Source organism: Pagrus major, chromosome 22 (genome assembly GCF_040436345.1).
Source record: "Pagrus major chromosome 22, Pma_NU_1.0".
Lineage (NCBI taxonomy): Eukaryota > Metazoa > Chordata > Actinopteri > Spariformes > Sparidae > Pagrus > Pagrus major.
This window is the reverse complement of record NC_133236.1, coordinates 30,277,868-30,305,503: the sequence shown is the minus strand read 5'-3', so window position 1 is coordinate 30,305,503 and position 27,636 is coordinate 30,277,868. Positions and strand designations below refer to the sequence as shown.

The 27,636-nt window shown below is 43.0% G+C and overlaps 1 protein-coding gene across 1 annotated transcript; it reads right to left on the bottom strand.

Moving 5' to 3' along the window:
* On the bottom strand, positions 1-27,636 carry LOC141017614 (protein NLRC3-like). Its single transcript, XM_073492323.1, has 9 exons — positions 27,575-27,636; positions 21,788-22,067; positions 19,488-21,279; positions 19,201-19,374; positions 18,657-18,830; positions 2,289-2,462; positions 1,474-1,647; positions 1,316-1,362; positions 1-548 (listed from the first exon to the last, which is right to left on the bottom strand). Exons 2-9 carry the CDS (start codon positions 22,056-22,058, stop codon positions 1-3), a joined length of 3,354 nt encoding a protein of 1,117 aa, XP_073348424.1. The 5' UTR covers positions 22,059-22,067; positions 27,575-27,636.

Genomic DNA, 27,636 nt, shown 5'->3' with positions numbered 1-27,636 from the left:
CTACACTGAACACAGAAACACTGATGAACCAGACCAGAGTCCAAACCCAGGATAAAGAGGTTCAGTGAATGTGGTGTTGAAGGTGTGGAGGTGGATCAGTGAGTCAGAGGAGACTCTGTAGAAGGACAGAGTGCCAGCAGGACAGTCCACATACACTGCTACTCTGTTAGAGACAGAGGAGGAGGAGGAGGAGGAGGAGGAGAGAGGGAGGACTGTTCGTCTGTTGTTGTGCCTGACAGAGTAATGACCATCAGAGCAGGTCAGACTCCAGGACTGATCGTTCCATCCAAACAAACAGTCTTCTCTGTCTCCTTTCCTTCTGATTCCTCTGTAAGTCACTGCTACATGAACCTCTTCTCTCCACGCGACCTCCCAGTAACTGCGACCAGTCAGACCAGTTCTACACAGCAGCTGAGACCTGCTGTCAAACCTCTCTGGATGATCAGGATATGGCTGCTTCTCTCTCACATGTGTCACCTTCTTGTTGTTGTCAGACAGTTTGAGGAGTGTGTTTATTGTGTTTGTGTCCACTGTGAGTTCACAGAAATCTGATGGAGAGAAAAAGACACAACACAGCAGCAGGTTATCAGCTAATACAACTGTTGGGTTTTTAATTTATGAATATGTTTTTAATTCTCATTAAGTTTATTTGAACATACTAAAAGACTGTATTGCATGAACTATAAATATTATGAATATTTAAAATGTTTGCTGAGTCATCTCTTGTCTGTGGGGTTTTAATGAGTAAATTCCACAACTGTGGACTTTGTAAAAACTAGACTTGATTGTCTGCTGTACTGTTCTCATGAATCAAACTGAATCCACTCTTACTTCCTCCTTTATCTAAATCCTTTGTCTGACCCAAGCTTTACCTTTCTCCTCTACACTTTGCAACTTGATCCTGCAATTGGTGAAAACACATACACCTGAGGATGAATAATGAGCTTCATTCCCACTTCATCAGGAACATTTGAACTTTTACCTCCCGTTTCTTCATTTTGTTTATGTTTGGTTTAAGTGGCAAAACCAAAAAATGTATATAATCAAAATAGACCGATTCAGCTTATATTATCTGTAGAAGGATAATGAGGTTTGTCCTTCCCAACATTAGTGCATGTTGCTGTGGTGAGAATTTGTGTAAGTAGTGGTATCTAACAGAGCTGTGCTCTGGTGATGAACCATGTGCTATAGCTCCTTTATGGATCTTATATTATTTTTGATTTATTTTTTAGTGATATTTAAAAGTAATGTGTGGTGTGTTCATGAACCATGTGTGAAGCCCCCCCCAAAAAGCCCACTCTGCTCCACTGCTTACATTTCCTCAGACCAGGTTTCAGTCTCTGTTCTCCACAGTGGTCCACCCTGGAAGAACACACACAGTCAGACCAGCATATTCTTTTTTATTATAAAAACAGGAACGTTTAATAAGCTGTTTGTCAGTGTAACAGAGAAACAGTGTGTGAGGTCTTGTACCTGAGAGTTTCCAGTCTCCAGTGTGGATCCTTCAGTCCAGCAGTCAGAAGCTTCACTCCTGAGTCTCCTGGGTGATTGTAGCTCAGGTCCAGCTCTCTCAGATGGGAGGGGTTGGAGCTCAGAGCTGAGGCCAGAGAAGAACAGCCTTCCTCTGTGATCAGACAGCCTGACAGTCTGGAATTAGTCATCAAAATTTATAAACAACTTGTATAAATTCATGTAAGCAGGAACAGCTATGTGTAACAGCCATTTTTAATCACTGTGTGTGAAGAAATCTTTAAATAGTTATCTGGGTGACAAAAGCATCATATCTGACCTGAGAATTTCCAGTTCACAATGTGGACTCTCAAGTCCAACAGAAAGCAGCTTCACTCCTGAATCCTGCAGGTTGTTGTTACTCAGGTCCAGCTCTCTCAGATGGGAGGGGTTGGACCTCAGAGCTGAGGTGAGAGCAGGACATCCTGCCTCTGTGACCAGACAACCTGACAGACTGGAATTAGATATAAAAATTCAGGCAAATGTTATAAACAGTTGAGTTCAGTTACTAGGTGCTTTTATTTTTCTCATTTTCAAAAGTTTCCATCAACTGGCAGCAGGAATTCAAAAATGCTTAGCACTAAGTGCTGAATAACAACTTAAGGGAAATACAGAAATGTTCACAAAGAAAAGGAATTCCCAGTAGCAGAAAGTGTTATTGAAAAATGTTGGTTAAATAACTTATATAAAGTCATGTAAACAGAAATGTCCATGTGTACATTTTAAGTGTAAAACAATCTTTAAATAGTTATCTGTGCAACAAACTCTTGAATTCTGACCTGAGAGTTTCCAGTTCACAGTGTGGACTCTTAAGTCCTGATGACAGCAGCTTTACTCCTGAATCCTGCAGGTTGTTGTTACTCAGGTCCAGCTCTTTCAGACCAGAGGACTGGGAGCTGAGAACTGAGGACAGAGCTTCACAGCTTCTCTTTGATAGGTTACAGCTACTCAACCTGAAGAAGAGTTGGAAATGAAGACAAAGTAGACATTGTTTTTTGTCAAATGAATGATGCCTATTTTAGATATAGTTGATTGATCTCATACCATTCCACCTACAGAGCTTTGTTGGAGGCTTTGACCACTGGCAGCAGCCTCAGAAGAGACTCCTCTGAAGCAGAGTATTTCTTCAGGTCAAACACGTCCAGATCTTTTTCTGATGACAGTAAGATGAAGACCAGAGCTAACCACTGAGCAGAAGACAGTTTATCTGTGGAGAGACTTCCTGATCTCAGGTTCTTTTGGATCTCCTCCACTAGAGAACCATCATTCAGTTCATTCAGACAGTGGAACAGATTGATGCTTCTCTCTAGAGAGGGATTCTTTCGAATCATCTTCTTGATGTACTGGATTGTTTCCTGATTGGTCTCTGAACTACTTCCTGTCTGTGTCAGCAGACCTCGTAGGAGTTTCTGATTGGTCTCCAGTGAAAGACCCAGGAGGAAGCGGAGGAACAAGTCCAGGTGTCCATTTGGACTCTGTAAGGCCTTGTCCACGGCACTCTGGTAGAGGTGTATAGGTTTAGGTTTACTTCTAAATAGTTTAGACCACCATGTTGCTTCTGCCAGCAGATTGACACCAGAGTTGATGAATGTCAGATGGACATGAAGAGCAGCCAGAAACTCCTGAACACTGAGATGGACGAAGCAGAACACCTTGTCCTGGTACAGTCCACTCTCCTCTTTAAAGATCTCTGTGAACACTCCTGAGTACACTGAGGCTGCTCTGATATCGATGCCACACTCTGTCAGGTCTGATTCATAGAAGATCAGGTTTCCTTTCTGCAGCTGCTCAAAAGCCAGTTTTCCCAGAGACTCAATCATCTTCCTGCTCTCTGGAGTCCAGTGTGGATCTCTCTCAGCTCCTCCATCATACTTGACATTCTTCACTTTGGACTGAACCACCAGGAAGTGGATGTACATCTCAGTCAGGGTCTTGGGCAGCTCTCCTCTCTTTCTGGTCTTCAACACATCCTCCAGAACTGTAGCAGTGATCCAGCAGAAGACTGGAATGTGGCACATGATGTGGAGGCTTCGTGATGTCTTGATGTGGGAGATGATTCTGCTGGCCTGCTCCTCATCTCTGAATCTCTTCCTGAAGTACTCCTCCTTCTGGGGGTCAGTGAACCCTCTGACCTCTGTCACCATGTCAACACACTCGCTAGGGATCTGATTGGCTGCTGCAGGTCGTGTGGTTATCCAGAGGCGAGCAGAGGGAAGCAGTTTCCCCCTGATGAGGTTTGTCAGCAGCACATCCACTGAGGTGGACTCTGTAATATCAGTCAGGATCTCAGTGTTGTGGAAGTCCAGAGGAAGTCGACACTCATCCAGACCGTCAAAGATGAAAACAACCTGGAACTCTTCAAAGCTGCAGATTCCTGCTTCTTTGGTTTCAGTGAAGAAGTGATGAACAAGCTCCACCAAGCTGAACTTTTTCTCTTTCAGCACATTCAGCTCTCTGAAAGTGAATGGAAATGTGAACTGTATGTCCTGGTTGGCTTTGTCTTCAGCCCAGTCCAGAGTGAACTTCTGTGTTAAGACTGTTTTCCCGATGCCAGCCACTCCCTTTGTCATCACTCTTATGATTGGTTCATCTCTTCCAGGTGAGGCTTTAAAGATGTCCTCACATCTGATTGCTGTTTCCAGTGTTGCTGGTTTCCAGGCTGCAGTTTCAATCCGTCTGACCTCATGTTCCATGTTGACCTCTCCTGTTTCTTCCATCATGATATAGATCTCAGTGTATATCTCATGGAGAGGTTTCGAACTTCCTGCTTTTGTGATTTTCTCAAACACACATTGGAACCTCTTCTTCAGGTCGGTTTTGAGTTTTCGCTGGCACTCAGCAAGAATCTCTGATAAAAACGAGATGACACAACTGAGAAGACTGCCAAAGTAAATGTGATTCATTAAAAACATTTCCAGATAAGTTTTAATTTATCATTTATCAAGATTCGGTTTGTATCTTTCTGCAACACACAAACTATATTTGATGTAATCTCAGTGAGGTTGCCTGCTTTCAAGGCTGTTCAAGGTACTGTAATAATTCTTGCTCTAACCCTGGGACTAATTTCCCTTTGGTTACCTTACCAAGACCTTTCAGGGTCTTTGAGATACCCAAATCCCTCCAACATGGAAGGCAAAATCAATATCTTATTTTCTAATGTATCAATTATCAATGTAATCCAAGTTAATTTACCAGTCTGTTATATGTTGCATACATCTTAATTTTTCATATCCTTTTTTTGATACCAACCTGTTGGTTCTGAGATGGTGTTTGATAATTTCTCCCGCAGATCATTCTGATTCATCTCCCCCAAAACCATTCTGGTCACTTTGATGGTGTTTATACAGTAGGTCTGCACCATCTGATCCACTGTGTCCATCCTGTCTGCATTCTCCAGTCGACTCTTTCTTATTGCTGGGAAGCCTTCCACGACTCCCTCCTGCTGCAGGAGCCATTTGAATTTTTTGAAGTCATCCTCTCCCAAATCCTCCAAAGTTCCCAAGAGGACCTGTTTAGGTGTCGCCATCTACCCTCCCTGCCAAGATACAAAAGAAAGATGGTTTGAAGATATATTTTTACATTTTCAAAATATCACAGGCCACAAACGCAGAAGCACCCCATCAGCGGGACGCCGCCTCAGTGGATGAGCTGAACACATGTTTTGCTTGATTTGATATCTGAAAAGAGGTGATGAAAAGAGTGTATGTGAAAAATCTTGCTGAGAGTGCTTATGAGTGAAGCTTCTGGTCGTGATAACATCCCTGTCTGACATTTTTTTGACTTCAGCTCAGCATTCAGTACAATCTCACCAATGAAGCTAAACAGAAAACTTAACATGCTCGGCTTGGTTACAACACTGCAAGTGGATCCTGGACTTCCTTACAAGCAGACCCCAGAGAGTTCAGATTGGCAGTCACACCTCCTCTTCATTAGTGCTCAACACCGGAGCCCCCCAGGGCTGAGTGCTCAGCCCCCACCTGTTCACACTGTATACACATGACTGCACTCCAAGACATCAAGAGAACTCTATTATGAAGTATGCAGATGACACCACCGTCGTCGGCCGCATTAAAAACAATGAGAGTTCTTATCAGGAGGAAATCAACAATCTTGCAGAGTGGTGAACAGAGAACTATCATTTTTGCTTATTTTGGGTGATTTTTTGTCCTTATATTTTGCTAATTTAATGGTCTCGCTCCAAAGTCCGGGGCATAATGTCATAAATACGGACAGCTGTATAAGTGGATTTGTCAACATTACACTACATATGATCAGAAATGAGTTGACAACAGCAAGTGCAAGTGCAACATCACAAGACATTATCAGGCCAATTAATATTACTAAGTAGTCAACATCAACAAGTCCAGCTCAGAATCTGTCTTATATAATTGTATTGCATGAAGCTCTTACTAACAACTCAAAGCCAGTCCAAGATGCTCAGTCTCTCTGTCTTTCTATGGTTCCAGTGCCCATTCAGGCACTGTTCCCTACCAGTATTTCTCGCTCGGGGTCTCCTAGATTGCAAAGTTGTTGCGGCTCAGATCTGGCCCACACTGGACACATTCATCTGGCCCACATACCACGTGCAATGATGGCACTTGGTTAGTCCACTCCTATTTGCCAGATCTGAGCCACAAGCAAGCGTACCAAGGCAGAGCAGCTGGAGGTCATCAGAAGGAAAACCAGAAAACATTTTCTCCATGAAATATGATTTTGTCATCAACATAGTTAGTGGTGTTGGTATACGTTAGTCTTGTCATGTTCCAACAATTACCAAGATAGTTTTTAGGGTTGGGTTCAAAGAGCCAGTTTGGGAAAACAAGTGTATTTCAAAGGTGCTCTATGGGGCGCCGATTGTAAAGTTGCACATGCTAAAATAAACAGCAACTTTTCACCACATTTAGCAACAAACCACGTTTAAAAAACGTGAATTTTTTAATGTTACTTTTGACCAGCAATAGTGTGAACTTTTTGATTTTTATTTCTCTTGTAAAAATATAATGTCAATGTTAAATCTAAATAAAAATCTAAATCTAAATGTTAAATATTGTCGTTAGTTACAGTAAATGGTAATGGTTGGGAATATTACAGTAAAATGCTGTGAACTGTAAAATAAAACGTAAAAATGTTTCATGACAAGGAAATACTGTGAAATACTGTGTCTAAACTTGATTCTACGCAGCAACAGTTACATGAGCACACAAGAAAAGTTTCCGATCAAAAAAATCTTCATTTCAATACAAATTAACTATGAACTGGGCAAGTGTCTAGTTTACCCTTTCATTAATCCATCCCTGTGTGCAGCATTTTATATGATTTAAACATTGATTCTTTGGGGACTAGCCTTGGACTAAAATGGATACAAACAAACAAACAAACAAACAAACATATACACAAATAAATAAATCATCATGCAGAAACATTTCTCCTGTGCAGTGAAACCGTGATACAGCACAATGTGATCAAAGTGATGGTGATGATCAAACATGTCCAGATTTCTCTGGTAGGATTCTCACCTGCTGAACTCACCTCAGGTCAACTTACAGACACTTTCCAGCTTCATGTGGAGGAAACACTGGGAGAGAAGAAGCTGCTCATTTCCTCCTCGTCAGTCCTGGTGTCTGTGTGCATCTGATCTAAGGACGCCGTAACACCCTCATAACCCTCAGAGTCAAAGTCTAAATAAACATCAGAGTGACGCCAGAACCAGTCCAACCCGTGGCACAAACCCAGTCTATCAGAAGAGTTTTTATTTCCTTGTTTGTCTCCCTGTCCCACCTTTCCTTTACAACACCTACACCCAGTCAGTGTCAGACACGTCACTGATCACATGTGTAGTTACACTACCTGTCCACCAGATGGTGCCAACTAACATGTAATGGCCTAAAGATCAGCTCAGGTCAGAAATCTGTAATGGAGGAGCAGCAGTTTGATCACATTCAAACTCTTATTGATGAGAAGTAATGTGAATTGAGCATTTATTTATGTATAAATGAACTGTTCTGGATGACTTGTAGAGACGACAACTGAAGTTAAACTGTAGACAACCTCTGCACCACCATGGAAATGATTCAATAAGATTTTCTGAGCAGCAGCAGCTTGTAAAAGTTTAAATTGTAAATACAGTCAGCAGATACAACCAAGCTGTCAAATAACCAAAACATCAGATGACAATAAATAAGTAGAGAAGAAAGAGAAAACTGTGTCATATCTAAATATGTGCTGCTGTCACAAACAAACCATCATCAAGCTGAACGAGTCGGATCAAAGTCAATGTTCCATCAAACTCTTTCAAATACAAAGTCCAGTCCAATTCAATCTTATCGAAAAGGACCCAAACACAAAACACAGAGGCACCAGGTGAAAAAACAGAAGGTGAGATTTATTAACAAAGCTTGAATCCAAACAAATTACAATGCAAACAAAAGAAGGCGACAACAAGACCGGCAACAGAAGGACAGAGAAGAAAACCAGGCGCTAGAGGGTCCAAGAAAGATTAAAGAGTAAACCAACAAGAGCAGCAAACACTGGACTGAGGAAGAGTCACAGGAACACAGATGAACCAACAAAGAGTGAAAAGCAAAGACTTAAAAACACAGGGACTAACTAACTCATGAAACACAGGTGAGCAGGAAAAACAGCGGGAAAAAGACAAAGACAGGAAGTGGAATGTAAAACAAGACAACAAAGGATATATTCTAAAAAAATAAGATTTAAAATTTAAACAGTTTTTGTGGAATGAAGAAAATAATTTCGAGGACAGAAAAAAGACACTTGGACAACCTGAATTACTGACTTCATATGTTTTATTTATTTTTTTTAGGACTACTTTTGCTTTACCTCGCAATCTGATTTGATTTGGGCAAAAAAAAAAAAAAAATTCTCTCCATGACCCGTATGATGTCACATAGCAACAGGACAGTGTAATAAAAATAAGGAATTAACATGTGTAGCGAGCTAATTCAATGTAGCAAGATGGCAGAGAGGACAGCATCAACTTTGTGGAAATATTCCCGTTATTTTTAATTTTTGGGCAAAAACAACATCACAGTGAAATTCTGGCAAACGCGAATTTCAAATTTCAGATTAACAGCAAGGGATACAACTAGACTTGCTGTCCACAAGGCTTTTGTGAATCTCTGGTGGTCTTCCACAGTGCATTATATGACAACTTGCAAAATGTACATCTCCCAACATTTCGCTCACAATGGACACAAAACTAGCCTCTCTAAATTGCAGTTTGCTCAAACACGTGTGAGATATTTGGGACATGTGATCACAGCAGAGGGCAAATTCCTCTCACCCAAATCCATACAAGCTATATAGTCTGTTCCAAGACCTACCACTAAGAAACAAATGATGAGTTTCTTAGGAATGATGTCATACTGCAGACAATGGGTTCCAAATACCTCTCTTCCATGACTCATGGTAAAAATCTCAGTGCACATGCAAACTGACTTGGACTGACAAAGCAGAAAAAGCCTTTACTGCCTTAAAATGTTCTTTGCAGTTCGCTCCCACTCTGGGACTGCCGAAACCTGACTTACAATTCGAGAATATACTATACGTATATCATCCTGAAATGGACGATTTGTTTATTCAGTGTAAAGGAAGACTGTGTGTTTATTTAGTGCATTTAAGCACATGAAATCAGTCAATGAAGATCTTTCTGTTCTGATTGAAATGTCTCTCTTTGCCACACCCCAGTAGCTCAGTTGGTAGAGCATGCAACCCATATACAGACATCCTTCAGAGGCCCAGGGTTCAATCCTGGCCTGGGGTATCTTGCTGCGTGTCATCACCCTGCCTCCCGTCATTTCCCAACTCTGCCAAGTGAAGTGAAAACAATTTTTTTATCCTCCGTGTTCATAGTACAGAAACAAAATGTCAGGGACTTGTGGTTCATGAGCTTTCAATATTTTAACTAAGTACTACACGAAAAATGTTCCTCATAGCATATTAGGGGATGAATAGGCAGTGTAGTAACAGATTATTGCTTATTATGTTATCAGCACAGCCAGGACAGTTTGATCGGAGCTTGCACCAGGAAGAGAAGTAGAGGGTGACAGTATTGGCATACTGTCAGAAGAAAACAACATAATGAGCGAGGGGGGAAACAGCACCCTCCTCCATCAATAGCGTGCCAAGCTCCAACACAGTGATGTGCAGCGTGAATCTCTGTGTCACCAATGAGGGATCAGCAATGGAACCCAGACCAAGACAATGGCACCCATCCCATATGCCAGGATGGTGTGGCCTAGGGGCTCTTTATTCTTCTTATTCCTTCTTTCGGTGGTCATAGTATTTCCTATCATCCTTACTAGTGACAACAATGGTACAAACTAGAATGTCTATGTTCTACAAAAACAGCTAATGGTAATTTTCGATGAGTTAGTTCATGAAGTGTTTGTTTAAAAGTGTAAATGTGTGCTCTCCTTGGCAGTGTGACACATTTTGTGAATACTTAAATGGTCATAGAATGGCCAAAGGGGGAATTAAAGTAACAAAATGTATCATTACCTTATCTATCATTAGCTCATATGTATAAGTTTTCATCTGACCTGAAGTAAACTGCTGTCCTTGGTACATTTCATTTGTCTGTGAGAAACTTGCTCTGCAAACAAATTCTGTACTTGTGAATCTTATCAGCTCAAAGCAGGTTTAGTGATTGTGCTCAGTGCCATCTAATATTCCTCCCTTGCTCGTGTTCTGATATGTTTTTTCGACAAATGTTCAAACCTGCCACTGTTATTTGCTTCTTGGTCAGACTCACCAAGTACACTCCTGTGTACTGAGCTCTGTCCTATCAGCTGAAACAGATTGGCTCTATTATACTCTATTATTCTGTTAAATCTTTCAGTTGGTCTACCTTTCATTTGTTCACTTCTCTACAAGGAAATACAATCATTTAATAATGAAGTTTGACAACGACTCGTTTCATCACAACAAAATGAATCCCAAAGTGATAAAGTAGATATAGAAACAATATGAACTGAAGGTGTTGGTGTCTCACAGAGGACACATTTCAGCAGTCATCTTCAGTCAATACTGTGTTTGTGTTCACAGGAGGAGACTCTTCCTCCTACACTGAACACAGAGACACTGAGGAACCGAAGTCCAAGAACCCAAACCCAGGATAAAGTTGTTCAGTGAATGTAGTGCAGAACAAACAAAATTGAACTTCTTGTAAACTTACTGGCTGTTCACCATAGCAGTTCGTTCTCTACCTTGTTGGTGATCGACCTCACAACCGAGAGTCTTTTTTCTGTCCCTTTTGCTTCCCATGCCAATAGTGTTAGATACACCATCTGGTGCCCCTGGACACATCATCAGTGATGTAATTTGGGATCAGGGGGGGTTTCGGGTCTTTCAACAATCAGACCCCCCACCCCAGGCGACCCAGCTGGGGTTGATCACGCCCCAGCTTGTGTCCAGGTAGCGCTACCCTACATGCCACGCCTCTCCCCTCCTGATCCACAGCCACCTCGACGCCACTTCTGCTGCGTCAGTGGCCAACTTGATGGCCCTTCGCTGGCTGGCCCCTGTGATGCCCAGCATTTTGTAGGCCCTGCAGAGGGATTGGCCCACAAATCCCCGGCATCCCACTTCAATGGGTTGGCATCTTGCCCACCAACCATTGCTCCGGCACTCCTCCACTAGCTCAGAGTACTTTGCCCTCTTTCTCTCGTTGGCCTCCTCCATACGGGCCTCCCAAGGCACAGTGAGCTCCAAGAGAATTACCTGCTTGGAGGCTACTGAGGTAAGAACGATGTCTGGCCTTAACGCTGTCTTGGCAACCGCTTTGGGGAACTTCAGCTGCTTCCCCAGATCAACTGTCAGCTCCCAATCGCGTACCGTTGCCAACAAGCCAGAGCAGGTGTTTCAGGCAGCCGCTGTAGACTTCTCCCCAGCTCTGATAAAAGCGATGGTGTTCTTTGCTGGGCGAAGGCTCTTGCTATGGCTGATCCCACTGCAGATGGAATCCGCTATGGCTTTCAGGACCTGGTCATGTCGCCAGCGGTAGCGCGCTTCGCCCAGGGCTTTGTGCAGCAGCTTAGGATGTGCTCCAAGGTTCCTCTCCTCTGGCAGAGGGGGCAAGCTGGTGTCTCCACCTTCCCCCAGATGAAGAGGTTGGATGGACTTGGCAACAAGTTGTAGACCGCCTGGATCAAGAATTTTGTCCGATGGGGTTCAGCTTTCCACAGCTCGGTCCATGTGCACTCTGCAGCTTGCTCCTATCTTGTCCAGGCTCCCTGCTGCCGCATTGCCACCATCTGGCTGGCTCGCTTCTCCTCAACACCTGCTCGCACCTCCTCAAGGATCAGCGACCTCCTCTTTGTCCCCTGCGCCTTGTCATAGCGAGGTGTTCTACCGCTGCCTAGGCCAGCTCTTCCCTGTGCCACTGTGCCCACCAGCACCCTTTGCCATAGCCTTGCCTCTGCGACGTCCACAGCCTTGGCAGCTCTCCACTTCCGCCCCATCCTGACTTCGATCCCAGCCTGGGCAACCTTTGGGTCACTGGACTCCCGATATTGTAGCAGCTCCCTGGACCGCATCACCATGAACTCCTTGCTCAGACTGCTGATGGGGAGCTTCAGCTTGTTGTTCTGCCCGTACAGAGCAATGCTGCTCAGGTTTCGCGGCAGTCCCAGCCACCTGCGCAGAAACCTGCTGATCCTCATCTCAAAGCCTTCCACAGTTGAAATGGGGACTTCATTGACCAAGAGGGGCCAGAGGATCCGAGGGAGAATACCATGCTGGTAAATCCAGGCCTTGAACTTGCCAGGGAGGCCAGACTTGTCCACCACGGCTAGCCAGGTCTCCAGGTCTTGGTTGGTCCCTTTCCAAAGCTCTTCACAGGTTCCTCAGCGAGTGATGGTATCTTGGTGGTGCCAAGTGAGAAGCAGAACTTGCCAGTAACCTTCCCTTTCTTCAGCACGAGAGACCTCGACTTAGCCGGCTTATACAAGCCCAGGAAATCATCTCCTCAAGGCCATTCAGGATCCACTTGCAGCCTGGGACAGATGTAGTTGTCACCGTCAGGTCGTCCATGAAGGCTCAGATGGGTGGCTGTCGGACTCCAGCCTTAGTGAGGGGCCCCCTACACTGAACTAGGTTTACAATTACAAGGAATTTAGGGATTTCATCATCTACAGTCAATAATATCATCAAAAGATTCAGAGAATCTGGAGAAATCTCTGCACGTAAGCGGCAAGGAATGCCCGTGACCTTCGATCCCCCAGGCAGCACTGCATTTAAAACCGACATCATTCTGTAAAGGATATTAGCATGTGGGCTCAAGAACACTCAGAAAACCATTGTCAGTTAACACAGTTTGTCGCTACATCTACAAGTGCAAGTTAAAGGAATAGTTCACTCTAGAACGAAATTCAGTCATTATCGACTCACCCTCATGCTGATGAGAAGTCCGGTGTAGTTTCTTATTCCTCAAAGTGCAGCTGGAGACCCGCGGGGGTTCCCTCCTGCAGCAAAAACGTTCCTGCGTGCACGCGAGTCTCCCTCACAGCCGTTTGCACTACGGAAGCCGCACCAGACAAGATCAACGAGAACTTGCATTAGATACACACCGGTATTTACTTCCAGCTGTGAGCGACTGAGTGACACACAAACACAAGTGGGATCTGCCTGCACTAGTGATTTGAAACTTTGAAACTCACAGCAGGATGTAAATACCAGTGTATCTATCGCAAGTTATGTTGATCTTGTCTGGCGTGGCTTCCGTAGTGCAAATGGCTGTGAGGGAGACTCGCGTGCACGTGGGAGCGTGCCTCCAGGCAAATATAGTATAGTGACTGTTTAAGCTATAAAAATGTACTAAAATACGTCGTTTCGAGTAAACTCTGGATGTCGCCACTTCAGGACACTTGGATTGCAGCGGACGAGCAGTATGGAGGAATATTACAAAGTTTTTGTGTAGTTTTATGGACCTTTTCGTCTCGGACACCATTGACGCCCGTTATATGGATTATTGCTGCAGGAGGGTACCTCACGGGTCTCCAGCTGCACTTTGAGGAATAACAAACTACACTGGACTTCTCATCAGCATGAGGGTGAGTCGATAATGACTGAATTTCGTTCTAGAGTGAACTATTCCTTTAAAACTCTACCATGCAAAGCAAAAGCCATATATCAACAACACCCAGAAACGCCGCTGGCTTCTCTTGGTCCGAGCTCATCTGAGATGGACTGACGCAAAGTGTACTGTGGTGTGACGACTCAACATTTCTTAAATAGATCAGATTTCAGTGACTGTTAATATTTCTTGTTGGAAAGTCAAATAATAACTACAAGTGACTTTAAAAAAACATTCCATTTTCAATTTACCTCACAGAACATGAATTCAGGCAGATCCACATATTTTGTTCTGTCAAAATCCAGTTTTAGGTGTCAGTTGAGGAAGATTCACCACAAGAACAACATACAGGAAAAGTTGTGCTTCATCAGTTTAACTCAAACAAAGTGACAGGTAGAGACACAGTGTTAGCAGCAGTGGACAGAAAGACGTTTTTAAAGTGTCTCTCAGTCATTTTAGAGCTTCTTACTGAATCTTTGTGGTTTGAAGTTTAGATTAGAGACTTTTATTGTGAAGAGGTTATAGGAAATTAAACGTGTGACTGATTTAGTGGAGCTTTGTTAGCGGCTCTTCTTCGATACTGCTGGGAGGAAGAGGATTTACAGCATCTCCTCTGTCAGAGACCAGTCATCAGGTACAGACACACCTTCACACAGGTAGCTCTGTTGTCATGATGTAAATCCCTGCCGCGCTGAGCCGACGTGTTGAGTCAAACCGAGCTGGCACATGTGTTTGGAAACACCCCGTGCTGCCGTTTGCCCCGGGGCCCCTCACAGGTTTATCCGGCCCTGCTGGTGACGTATTTTTCCATGAACACATGAGCTCAAATCACAAACTTGATTCTACTCAGCAAACTACCAACAGTCCCATGAGCACACTTTAATGCTGAAAGGTTCACTGTTAACAAGCAGCAGCTTTTTACACTAAATCATCACAGTAAACTACTGTCATTATGCTTTTGCAGTGCATGATGGGTAATGGTTAGATGCTGTGAACCTGAAGTTTATATGTTGTTATTTATAAATTCACTGATTTGAATGAAGACAGATGGTGTTTGTGTTGTTTCTGATTCATTTGTTATTTAAGTCGACGACATAAGTCGACGACATTGAGATAATGTGTGAGGACAGTGTGTGTGTGTGTGTGAGGACAGTGTGTGTGTGTGTGTGTGAGGACAGTGTATGTGTGTGAGGACAGTGTGCGTGTGTAAGGACAGTGTGTGTGTGCGTGTGAGGACAGTAACGAAACACAGCTCAGCAGGAAAAAAGACAAAGACAGGAAGTGGAATGTAAAACAAGACCACAAAGAATGTGATCAACAACATACAATTTTAATCGTTTTTGTGGAAAGAAGAAAATAATTTTAAGGACAGAAAGACACTTTGACAAACTGAATTAATGACTTCATATGTTTAATTATTTCCACTCAACAGAGCATGATGTTACGGCGCCCCCCAAGGGTCATGACCAGAATGTTTTTAGGACTACTTTTGCGTTACCTCGTAATATGGTTTGTATTCCTCAGAAGTGTTACAAGAGAACGCAAAAAAACTAAATTCTCTCCATGACCCTCAGGGGGCTCCGTATGATGTCACATAGCAACAGGACAGTGTAAAAAAAGTCGTAAAAATGATAAAAACAAAAAGGACACAAAGATCATCTTCTGCTGATAAAAACAGATCACATATAGCAGTTCATAAAGACCCAGACACTTACATTCTTTATAAATGAAGTTTATTATATTGTGTGCGTGCAGCCCAGTCACCAGACTAAAATATTGGCAGTTAACGTTCATCAATACGTGTCATCATATTCACACTACATGTATCTGAGCTGACTGTCATGTCAGGAGGTGGATGGGATGCTGGTGTTGCAGCTCTGTGAAGTCAGAGACCACAGTTCATGTCTGCGTTTCAACATCTGTGAGCGTGAAACCGCTGGATATCTTTAACGAGACGTCGGGACATTTTCCAGCTGAGTTTGTGGCGACAGAACCAAAACATGATCTTCTCCCGAACCCTAACCTGACTGTCTTTATTGAAGTTCTATACAGAAGAAGTATCCCGACACACAAACACTTCAGTACAGTGCCTGACATGTCTGCCCTCCAGTGGTCACAGTTTCCTCTTATGGAAAATGAGATTATCTCTTATTTTCCCACTTTAACAGGAGGAGCTGACGGGCGAACAGGCAGGTCAATGAAACAGCACTGTAAATATTCAGATACCAGGCAGCTGCCTCTGGCTTTACACTCAAACTGCTGTTTGGATTTGATCTGATCGGTTTGTTTGAAGCATCGCTCAGAGATTTAAAGATGGAGGCCCAGAAATGATGCAGATCAGGACACAACCAAAGCATGAGAATCAGAGGAGCTGGACACAATTTATATCTGTCACAATGAGAAGATAAATATGAGATCTCAACAGCTGAGTCACTGAAGCTCTGATGACAAAACCAAATGGTGACGTTTGACAACGACTCGTTTCATCACAACAAAATGAATCCCAAAGTGATGAAGTAGATAAAGAAACAATATGAACTGAAGGTGTTGGTGTCTCACAGAGGACACATTTCAGCAGTCGTCTTCAGTCAATACTGTGTTTGTGTCCACAGGAGGAGACTCTTCCTCCTACACTGAACACAAAGACACAGAGGAACTGAAGTCCACCAACCCAAACCCAGGATAAAGAGGTTCAGTGAAGGTGGTGTTGAAGGTGTGGAGGTGGATCAGTGAGTCAGAGGAGACTCTGTAGAAGGACAGAGTGCCAGCAGGACAGTCCACATACACTGCTACTCTGTTAGAGACAGAGGAGGAGGAGGAGGAGAGAGGGAGGACTGTTCTTCTGTTATTGTGCCAGACAAAGTAACCACGATCAGAACAGTCCAGACTCCAGGACTGATCGTTCCATCCAAACAAACAGTCTGTTCTGATTTCTCTGTAAGTCACTGCTATATAAACCCATCCTCTCCACTCGACCTCCCAGTAACAGCAACCAGTCAGACCATTTCTACACAGCATCTGAGGCCAGTAGTCGAATCTCTCTGGATGATCAGGATATGGCTGCTTCTCTCTCACATGTGTCACCTTCTTGTTGTTGTCAGACAGTTTGAGTTTTCTGTTCACTGTGTTTGTGTCCAGTGTGAGTTCACAGACATCTGATGGAGAGAACAAGACACAACACAGCAGCAGGTTATCAGCTAATACAGATTGTTAACATTGAGGATGGTACATATGTTGAGCCATCTATTGTTTGTGGGGTTTGAATAAACAAATATCACAATTATTGATAATATTGATTGTGATAACCACTTCGGCCGGCCAAACAACGCCCCCTAGCTGTGATATTATCACAGTATATCACAGCCTGTCATGAGCTATTGCTTTCATATTGTAAATATTATTTCAAAGAGGACTTGACTGTGTGCTGTTGTGTTCTCATGAATCCAACTGGATCCACACTCACACTTCTTCAGACCAGGTTTCAGTCTCTGTTCTCCACCATGGTCCAGACTGGAAGAAGAAACACAGTCAGAGCAGCTTATTAAACTTTATTGATCCTCAGAGGAGAAATTCAGGCATCACAGCAGCACAAGGACAGAAATGAGTCGAAGAAGATTTGGACTCAAAATGCAAAATTACAGGCAGTAAAAGAAAACATACAGTCGCCACAACTAGTGATGTTGTTGAACTAATAGAGAAACTGTGTTTTCTGTCGTCTGCTCTAGAGTGAAGTCGGCTCGTTCAAGCAGATTATCTGCTGTAATTCAGTCGTGTCTGTACGAAGCAGAACAAACTGAAGTTCCTGTAAACTCGCTGGCTGTTCACCAAAGCAGCTTGTTCATCTACCTTGTTGGTGATCGACCTCACATCCCCCAAATTAATCGATGGAAGGAACAGTTTAAACTTCCTGTCTCTCTCAATCCTCTCTCTGACCTTCACCCCGGCTCTCTTGCAGTGTTGGGCAAGTTACTTCCAAAAAGTAGTTATTATCATTTGAAAGTAATAAGTTACTTTACAGTATTACTGTCTGTGCAGAGCAATGTGTGTCTGTGTCACTTTCACCAAAATGACCTGAGAAGTGTGACTGTTACTACACTACAGCCTCAGATGAACCTGGTCTCTGTCGACTATAAAACTTTTGACTATCATTCAAAACTTATTATCATCATTTTCCTTCTGTTCTGAGTTCAGCTGCGTTTAGGATTCAACTGAAAAAGACAAATCTGACTGAAATAAATAAATGTGCTCTGTCTGAACACAGCTGATTGACCTTCCAAACTGGGAGCACTTGCTGTCCTCCAGGGGCTGTCCTGGGGTAAAACTAAACAGAAAAAGGTAGAGACACGTTCATGTTGTAGGCAGCAACATGAAGAAAACAAACGAAGAAGAGGAAATATGTCTCCTGTTCTATTAGTTGGTTTAGTCTTTTTATATTCACAACTTTAATGTTTTAAAGGTAAATGGTCATAATTCTCTTGGATTAAACAGGAACATTTCATAACACTCCCTGAGTGATTTTAAATCCAACATGAGTCCTAACTGCTGTCCAACAGGAAACAGTGTTCCTCAGTTCATAAGTGTAACAGAGAAACAGTATGTGAGCTCTTGTACCTGAGAGTTTCCAGGCTCCAGTGTGGATCCTCCAGTCCAGCAGTCAGCAGCTTCACTCCTGAGTCTCCTGGATGATTGTAGCTCAGGTCCAGCTCTCTCAGATAAGAGGGGTTGCAGCTCAGTGCTGAGGCCAGAGAAGAACAGCCTTCTTCTGAAAGCAGACAGCCTGACAGTCTGGAAATAGAAAATGGTTGATACCAGTTCAAGAAAATGCAGGAAGATGCAACGTGAGAGTTGCTGACATACAGACATAAATCAGAGAATCGGAAATCGACTTACAAATAACTCTGACTGATTCAAGTAGTAAAGATTATTCTTTTTTGATACCATGTTTCAGAAAGTTATAGAAGAATCGGACAGATTTCGAGTCTCTTCATCAACATTGACCTGAGTGCAATCAACACTTAAATGATCAACTGATGGCAAACAGCTGAATCCTGACCTGAGAGTTTCCAGTTCACAGTGTGGACTCCCCAATCCAGCAGACAGGTGCTTCACTCCTGAATCCTGCAGGTCGTTCTTACTCAGGTCCAGCTCTCTCAGACTAGAGGACTGTGAGCTGAGAACTGAAGACAGAGCTTCACAGCTTCTCTCTGACAGGTTACAGTCACTCAGCCTAAAGGCGAATCCGGCAAAATACATATAGTTTACGGGACAGGTTTAACTTTTAAGCACATTTGATAATATTTATCCTTCAAGTGAGTCGCAGGAATGCAGGAAGATGCAACCTGTTCTAGAGAGATGCTGCTGACATATAGACATAAATCAAATAAGAATCAGAAATCAACATATTAAACTCTGACTGATTCAACTAGTAAAGATCATTCACAGTTGTGAGTGTGCAGCTTTCACATTCTCATTTAACAATGTTTCAGACAGTTTTGTAAGAAGATGAATCTTACTGATGTCGAGTTTCTTCTTCAACATCAACCTGAGTGTAATCAGGATTTAAATGATCGACTGATGACAAACAGCTGCATTCTGACCTGAGAGTTTCCAGTTTCCAGTGTGGTCTCTCAAGTCCTGTAGACAGCAGCTTCACTCCTGAATCCTGCAGGTCGTTGTTACTCAAGTCCAGCTCTCTCAGACGAGAGGACTGGGAGCTGAGAACTGAAGACAGAGCTTCACAGCTCCTCTTTGACAGATTACAACCACTCAGCCTGAAGAAGAATTAGACAAAAAGACAAAGTAGACATTGTTTACTTGACAGCTTTAACTTTTATGTTCGATTACTTTTTGATAATATTTATCCTTCAAGTTTAATTCCACCTACAGAGCTTTGTTGGAGGCTTTGACCACTGGCAGCAGCCTCAGAAGAGCCTCCTCTGAAGCAGAGTATTTCTTCAGGTCAAACAGGTTCAGATCTTTTTCTGATGACAGTAAGATGAAGACCAGAGCTAACCACTGAGCAGGAGACAGTTTATCTGTGGAGAGACTTCCTGATATCAGGTACTGTTGGATCTCCTCCACTAGAGAACCATCATTCAGTTCATTCAGACAGTGGAACAGATTGATGCTTCTCTCTGGAGACTGATTCTCACTAATCTTCTTCTTGATATACTGGACTCTTTCCTGATTGGTTTGTGAGCTACTTCCTGTCTGTGTCAGCAGACCTCGTAGGAGATTCTGATTGGTCTCCAGTGAAAGACCCAGGAGGAAGCGGAGAAACAAGTCCAGGTGTCCATTTGGACTCTGTAAGGCCTTGTCCACAGCACTCTGGTAGAGATCTGTAGGTTTAGGTTTACGTCTAAATAGTTTAGACCTCCATGTTGCTTCTGCCAGCAGATTGACTCCAGAGTTGATGAACGTCAGATGGACATGAAGAGCAGCCAGAAACTCCTGAACACTCAGATGGACGAAGCAGAACACCTTGTCCTGGTACAGTCCACTCTCCTCTTTAAAGATCTCTGTGAACACTCCTGAGTACACTGAGGCTGCTCTGATATCGATGCCACACTCTGTCAGGTCTGATCCATAGAAGATCAGATTGCCTTTCTGCAGCTGCTCAAAAGCCAGTTTTCCCAAAGACTCAATCATCTCCTTGCTCTCATGAGTCCAGTGTGGATCTCTCTCAGATTTTCCATCATACTTGACATTCTTCACTTTGGACTGAACCACCAGGAAGTGGATGTACATCTCAGTCAGGGTCTTGGGCAGCTCTCCTCTCTTTCTGGTCTTCAACACATCCTCCAGAACTGTAGCAGTGATCCAGCAGAAGACTGGGATGTGGCACATGATGTGGAGGCTTCGTGATGTCTTGATGTGGGAGATGATTCTGCTGGCCTGCTCCTCATCTCTGAATCTCTTCCTGAAGTACTCCTCCTTCTGTGGGTCAGTGAACCCTCTGACCTCTGTCACCATGTCAACACCCTCACGAGGGATCTGATTGGCTGCTGCAGGTCGTGTGGTTATCCAGAGGCGAGCAGAGGGAAGCAGTTTCCCCCTGATGAGGTTTGTCAGCAGCACATCCACTGAGGTGGACTCTGTAATATCAGTCAGGATCTCAGTGTTGTGGAAGTCCAGAGGAAGTCGACACTCATCCAGACCATCAAAGATGAACACAACCTGGAACTCTTCAAACCTGCAGATTCCTGCTTCTTTGGTTTCAGTGAAGAAGTGATGAACAAGCTCCACCAAGCTGAACTTTTTCTCTTTCAGCACATTCAGCTCTCTGAAAGTGAATGGAAATGTGAACTGTATGTCCTGGTTGGCTTTGTCTTCAGCCCAGTCCAGAGTGAACTTCTGTGTTAAGACTGTTTTCCCGATGCCAGCCACTCCCTGTGTCATCACTGCTCTGACTGGTTCATCTCTTCCAGGTGAGGCTTTAAAGATGTCTTCTTGTCTGATTGTTGTTTCCAGTGTTGCTGGTTTCCAGGTTGCTGTTTCAATCTGTCTAACTTCATGTTCCATGTTGACCTCTCCTGTTTCTTCCATTATGATATAGATCTCAGTGTAGATCTCATTGAGAGATTTCGAACTTCCTGCTTTTGTGATTTTCTCGAACACACAGTGAAACCTCTTCTTCAGGTTGGCTTTGAGTTTGAGCTGGCACTCAGCGAGAATCTCTGAATGAAGAAAAATGAGATGATACAACTGAGAGAACGCCACAGTAAATGTGATCTTGAGGGTATCCAAAATTGAAAAACACTGTTGCATTCAAAGGCAATATTTTTTTCACCGAATGAAGGGCTGTAGAACTGATGTATTGATGTGTAGTCTGCCTTCGGCACACCATGCCCTTAACTCTTATTGCCCACACACACTTTACCCTGACATCCATATTTCTAAAACTTCTTGTCCACCAGAGCTTCCCTCTCAGTCCTGGGTTCATGAAGAGGCCCTAGTCTATCTAATCCCAGTGAGGTGTCTCTTTTTCTAGGTTGCTGCTGTTTAAGGGTTCTTAAATCCTTATTTGTCTGACCAGGGGTGGTTCCTCATATGGGCAGTATGGGCAGCCGCAGTAGGACTGCCACTGTGTCTGACACTTGACCTGAGAGACCCCATAAGAAACATGTGATGCATGATTGCAAAATATGCAACTTCTTTCTTTGTCACCATTGTTTAATGACCTACCTGTAGGTTCTGAGATGGGGTTTGATAATTTCTCCCGCAGATCATTCTGATTCATCTCCCCCAAAACAATTCTGGTCACTTTGATGGTGTTTATACAGTAGGTCTGCACCATCTCATCCACTGTGTCCATCCTGTTCGCTTTTTCCAGTCGACATTTTGGGATTGCTGGGAAGCCTTCCAGGGCCCCCTGAAGGTGCCACTTGAATTCTTGAAAGTCCTTGTCTCCTAAATTCTCTAAAGTTCTGAAGATGATCTGTTTAGGTGTCGCCATCTGCCCTCCCTGTAAATATACAAAGGATAGATTGTTATAAGATACAACCTTCCTTCTGGTTTCAACCTTTTCTAACTAACTCCATAACACTACGTACCTCAGTTGAGGTTATTAAATCACTGAACTGCACCAAATCTTCCTCAATCTTCTGCATTTGTGTCCTTCCTCTGCACTGTAGCTACCCTGCTAGTACTGATCATGTCCGTACAATCTGGCCAGTCATGGACCCAGCAGATGGACTTTTTGAGAATAAACTGTATGGTTTGTCTTGTCTCCTGTGCATCTATTGTTGTTAGGCGGCTACAAAGAAGGAGCTCTTAACTGTGGACTGCAAGGAAGTCTCCTCTAAGTCTTGGCTGAAGAATTCTATACCTTTATGCGCTAAAGAACATCCTAAACATCCCCAATGTCCCAGCTACCCTGCACCCTGCTTACTAGCATCCAGCTGGACTGTCTTGAGCCAGCTAGTGCACCTCAAGCCTGTTCTAATCCTGCCTGTTCTGTTATGAGCTGGCTTCCTCAACTTGACAGCTGACATCAGAAAGGCCCATGCTGCCCTAGACCCTCTTCTCATCAACGGTTCTGCGTGGAGCAAGTCAGGTGCACCAGGTTTCTGGGTATGCACATTGCTGATGACCTCAGCTTGTCACACAACTGTGCATCCCTGACCAAGAAGGTGCGACAGAGTCTCCACTGCCTTCACCGCCAGAAGAGAACCAGTCTCCCCGAATGCATAATCATGATACCAGCAGGTTCAATATATCCCAACTAATATGTCCAATGAGTGATGACATATTGGGAGAATTAACATAGAAACCAAACACAAACAAATTGCAAAACCCGAGTGTAAAACAGATACAGATCCCAGCTATTAGAGTTTCTCCAGAGATGAGCCCTTGAAAAATTGCCAAAACATGATTTCCCTTCTGCTGAAAATGTATTTAAAGTGGTGAAAATAGACTAGTTTTTGTTATAATGTGGGTCACAGGGAGAACAGGTAAAATGATGCAAAATAATTGAACACATCCAATAATAATATTTATCACAGTCTAATTTCCAACTACAGGCCTAAAAAAAATGCTGATTGCCTTTAACCTTACTCATCTAAATGTCATTCCTGATTATGCTATAAACTGCAAACAAGACAAAGGCCTACTCTTTACCATCACCATGGTCATGATGTGTAGATCATAGTTATATCCACGGGCACTGTGGATAATCCACGGATTGGGCAGTCCAGGTCATCAAAGTTAACAGGTGAAATAATACATCATTAGTGAAGCGAATGGGCCTATTACAATACCTGAAATAACTGAATTCAAAATGCAACCCCAATTTTGTTTTGTTAGTATTGTCTTTTGTTTAAACATTTTTATATCATCCTGTAGGATTATCAACCCTGCTTTCATTTGAATTGGACTAGGAAACCTCTCAGTCAGCCCAGTGTCTTCAGGACACCCCCGAAGAGTCATGAAATGACTCCAAACACAACAGGAAATCAAAGACCAAATGACAAGGTGGTTTATTGAAGGATTGAAGCACCTTCCTATCTTAAGACATGGCCCAGAGTTCACAAAGAAGTGTGAACTGCTTTCTCTGGACCTCAAACCCCAGGGTGTTGTGGCCTGTGTAGATGCTAATCCACATGCCTGTTTGTTAACACCAATGTTGCTATCATCCAAGAGAAGAGGGAACAAATAGTGTGTTGATTGTAATTCTGTTTCATTTCACTGCACCCTTCAAATATATCAATGTATCAATACATGTCTGCATGTCATGCTATTGAGTTGCCACCCATAACATTTCAAACTGTATTAATAATGTTTATCATGTATTTTTTAATACGTGATTTTCTGAAAACTCATCAGCCTGAGCTGAATGCTGGCAACTCAAGCATGCTCAGAGAAAAGAACTTTGTTGTTGTTGTTGTTGTTGTCATGTCTTTGTCTTTTTACTTTACTTTACTTAAATTACAATTAATTTATATTCCCTAAATTAATATGTGTGTTAATAGGACTAGACAGAGCACTTTATTTTGAAACTTGTTTGAGTGAAGGACAAGGTCCTGTGACCTTGTGCAGTGTGAGAAAATGTAGGACTATTTATTTTTCAGTATTTTATTACGAACAAACACATTTTTGTGTATGTTGTCAATTACAATTCTTAGAAAGTCAGAATAACCCAAAATCGGAATCAGCAGGTCAGACTTTTTAAAAAAGTAGGAACTCAGAATTGGCCATGAAAATTGCCATTAGTGCATCTCTGCATATATTTGTAAATAGGTTAGTTACACCACTAGGTGGAGACATATTGAACTATGAATTTCATTGCATTGATGTCTTGTTTCTCTCTGCATATGAATCTTGTTTCTTTATGGTCATTGAATTTGTCGTAGTGCTCACAAAACATGTTTAAATAAAGAAATGTTTGTATGGTTATTCTATTTATTTTTCCCCCCTGAATGTTACATAGTGGCACCCAAAATGTGTATATACCTGTGATCTTAAATTGTTGTTATATGTATATATATATATATATATACACACATATATGTATGTGTGTGTGTATATACACACATATATGTATGTGTGTGTATATATATATATAATATATATTATATATATATATATATATGTATATATATATATATATATATATATATATATATATATATATATATGTATATATATATATGTATATATATATATACACATATATGTATACGTGTATGTATACGTGATCGCAGTGTATATCCACCCCCTCTGCTGATGCAGCTTGTGATGTTCTCCACTCAGTCACAAGCTCTCTGCAGACATTGCACCCACAGGCCCTTTCCCTGATCTCTGGGGACTTCAATCATGCCTCTCTGTCCTCCACCCACACCAAAGACAATAAAACACTAGACTTATTTTATGCCAACAGCAAGGAGGCATACAACTCATCCTCCCTCCCTCCCCATGTAAGATCTGACCACAACCTGGTGCATCTCCTGCCTGTGTACAAGTCCCTGGTCAAAAGGCAACCAGCAGAAACCACACAGTTAAGGCGTGGACTGAGGAGTCTGAAGAGGCTCTGAGGGACTGTTTTGACTCAACTGTGTGGGAAGAACTGTGCGTTTCTCATGGGGAGGACATCGACAGTTTAACAGGCTGCAGACAGACTACATAAACTTCTGTGTGGATAACACCGTACCCACCAGGAATGTACAGTGTTTTTCAAACAACAAACCCTGGATTAATCCTGATATGAAGGCGCTCCTTAAGGAGAAAAAGAGGGCCTTTAGGTCAGGCAGCAAGGACGAGCTGAAGGCTGCAGAAGGAGCTGAGGAAGAAGATCAGAGAGGGGAAGAACAGCTACAGGAGGAAGATGGAGGACCAGCTACAGCAGAGAGTCAGTGGAGTCTGGAAAAGCCTTAAAACCATCTCAGGGCAGAGGAAACCAGCCTCTTAGGCTCCCAGAGATCAGACGTGGGTGAACGACCTGAACCTATTCTTCAATAGGTTTGACCAGAGGATCATGTTCTTTGATTTCTCCAGTGCTTTCAACACCATACAGCCTGCACTTCTGAGGGACAAGCTGGATCACATCCTGGATCCTCAACTACCTCATCAACCGGCCACAGTATGTGAGGACTCGGATATGTCGGACACAGTTGTCTGCAGTACAGGGGCCCCACAGGGAACAGTACTGGCCCCTTTCCTGTTCACCCTGTACACTGCAGACTTCTCCCACCAAACACCCCACAGCCATCTACAAAAGTTCTCTGACGACTCTGCTATCGTCGGCCTCATCAGGGACGGGGACGACAGAGCCTACAGAGGACTTATTCAGGACTTTGTGGACTGGTGCCAGCGGAACCACCTCCAGCTCAACGCCGGGAAGACCAAAGAGCTGGTGGTGGATTTCCGCAGGCGCAAACAACCCTGCACACAGGTGAACATCCTGGGAACGGACATTGAGATGGTGACGTCTTACAAGTACCTGGGAGTTCACCTGAACAATAAACTGGACTGGACTGATCAAACTGCAGCAACCTATAAGAAAGGTCAGAGCAGACGCCATCTGCTGAGGAAGCTCAGGTCCTTTGGAGTGCAGGGGGCACTCCTGAGGACTTTCTATGACTCTGTGGTGGCATCAGCCATTTTCTAAGGAGTAGTCTGCTGGAGCAGCAGCATCTCAGCAGCAGGCAGGAAGAGACTTGATAAACTTATCAAGAAGGCAGCTCCATCCTGGGATGCCCTCTTGACCCGGTGCAGGTGGTGGGAGAGAGCAGGATGATGGATAAGCTGTCATCGCTGCTGGTGAAGGAGTCCCACCCCCTGCAGGTCACTATCACCACACTGGGCAGCTCCTTCAGCGACAGACTGATACACCCCAAGTGTGTGAAGGAGCAGTATCACAGGTCCAAGTGTTTGAAGGAGAGGTACCGCAGGTCCAAGTGTGAAGGAGAGGTACCGCAGGTCCAAGTGTGTGAAGGAGAGGTACCGCAGGTCCAAGTGTGTGAAGGAGAGGTATCACAGGTGCTTCCTTCCTGCTGCTGTCAGACTCTACAATCAGCACTGCTCCCAGTAGACCTCACTGCACTGTGCAATAAAAACGCTATAAATAACTCATTTCTCATTTTGGTTTGCAGTAACTGGGTAATGTTCATATTCATATTCATTATTTATTAATAACAATACACTGCCACACTGTTAATAATTACACTGTTTATATTGTACATACAATGTATATACAAGTATTTTTATTTCTTACCTTTTTATTATATTGTTTATTTTTTTACTATTATTATTGTTTATTGTTAAATTGAAGCGTCCTTTGGCTGCTGTGACACAGAAATTTCCCTGTTTGTGGGACTAATAAAGGAATTCTGATTCAGATTTTTTGCCCTTAGCACACAGTTTAGTTAGCTGACTCCACAGAATTAAAGGCTCATGTGCTGATAACATGTGAAAAACGGTGTCCATATTGAGTAACCGAGTTTAATTTCCTCATTCTGAGTGTAGATGAACAGCCTGTTCGTTGTTTTACGTGATGACTGACATGAGAACAGAAACCACACTAACCACCTGTCAGCAGATTCTTGAGACATGAACTGTGTAAACTTTATAAACAGTGTGTATTCGACCTCAATGGGACTTACCTGAATAAGTAAAGGTTATTATTAATGGGAAATAAAGTCTGTGTCAGTGCTGGTAAGATGATATTTTGAACTCTTGCCGTGTTAATATTAAAAAACACCTCAATCAAGCTGATCTAAATTTTCTGACCAGTCGACACTCGCTGTGTTTTCTACTGATCATATCTCAGATTATAATCAAACTGCTGTTGATTCTACTTGTGAACCACTAAAAGTGATTCATGAGAATAATCCTCAAATCATTGTCCTTCACCTCAAGTGACGTCCAGAATATTTATACCTGCAACAAATACATATTTACAGCACAAATAAAAATGATGGTGATGATCAAACATGTCCAGATTTCTCTGGTAGGATTCTCACCAGCTGAACTCACCTCAGGTCAACTTACAGACACTTTCCAGCTTCATGTGTGGAGGAAACACTGGGAGAGAAGAA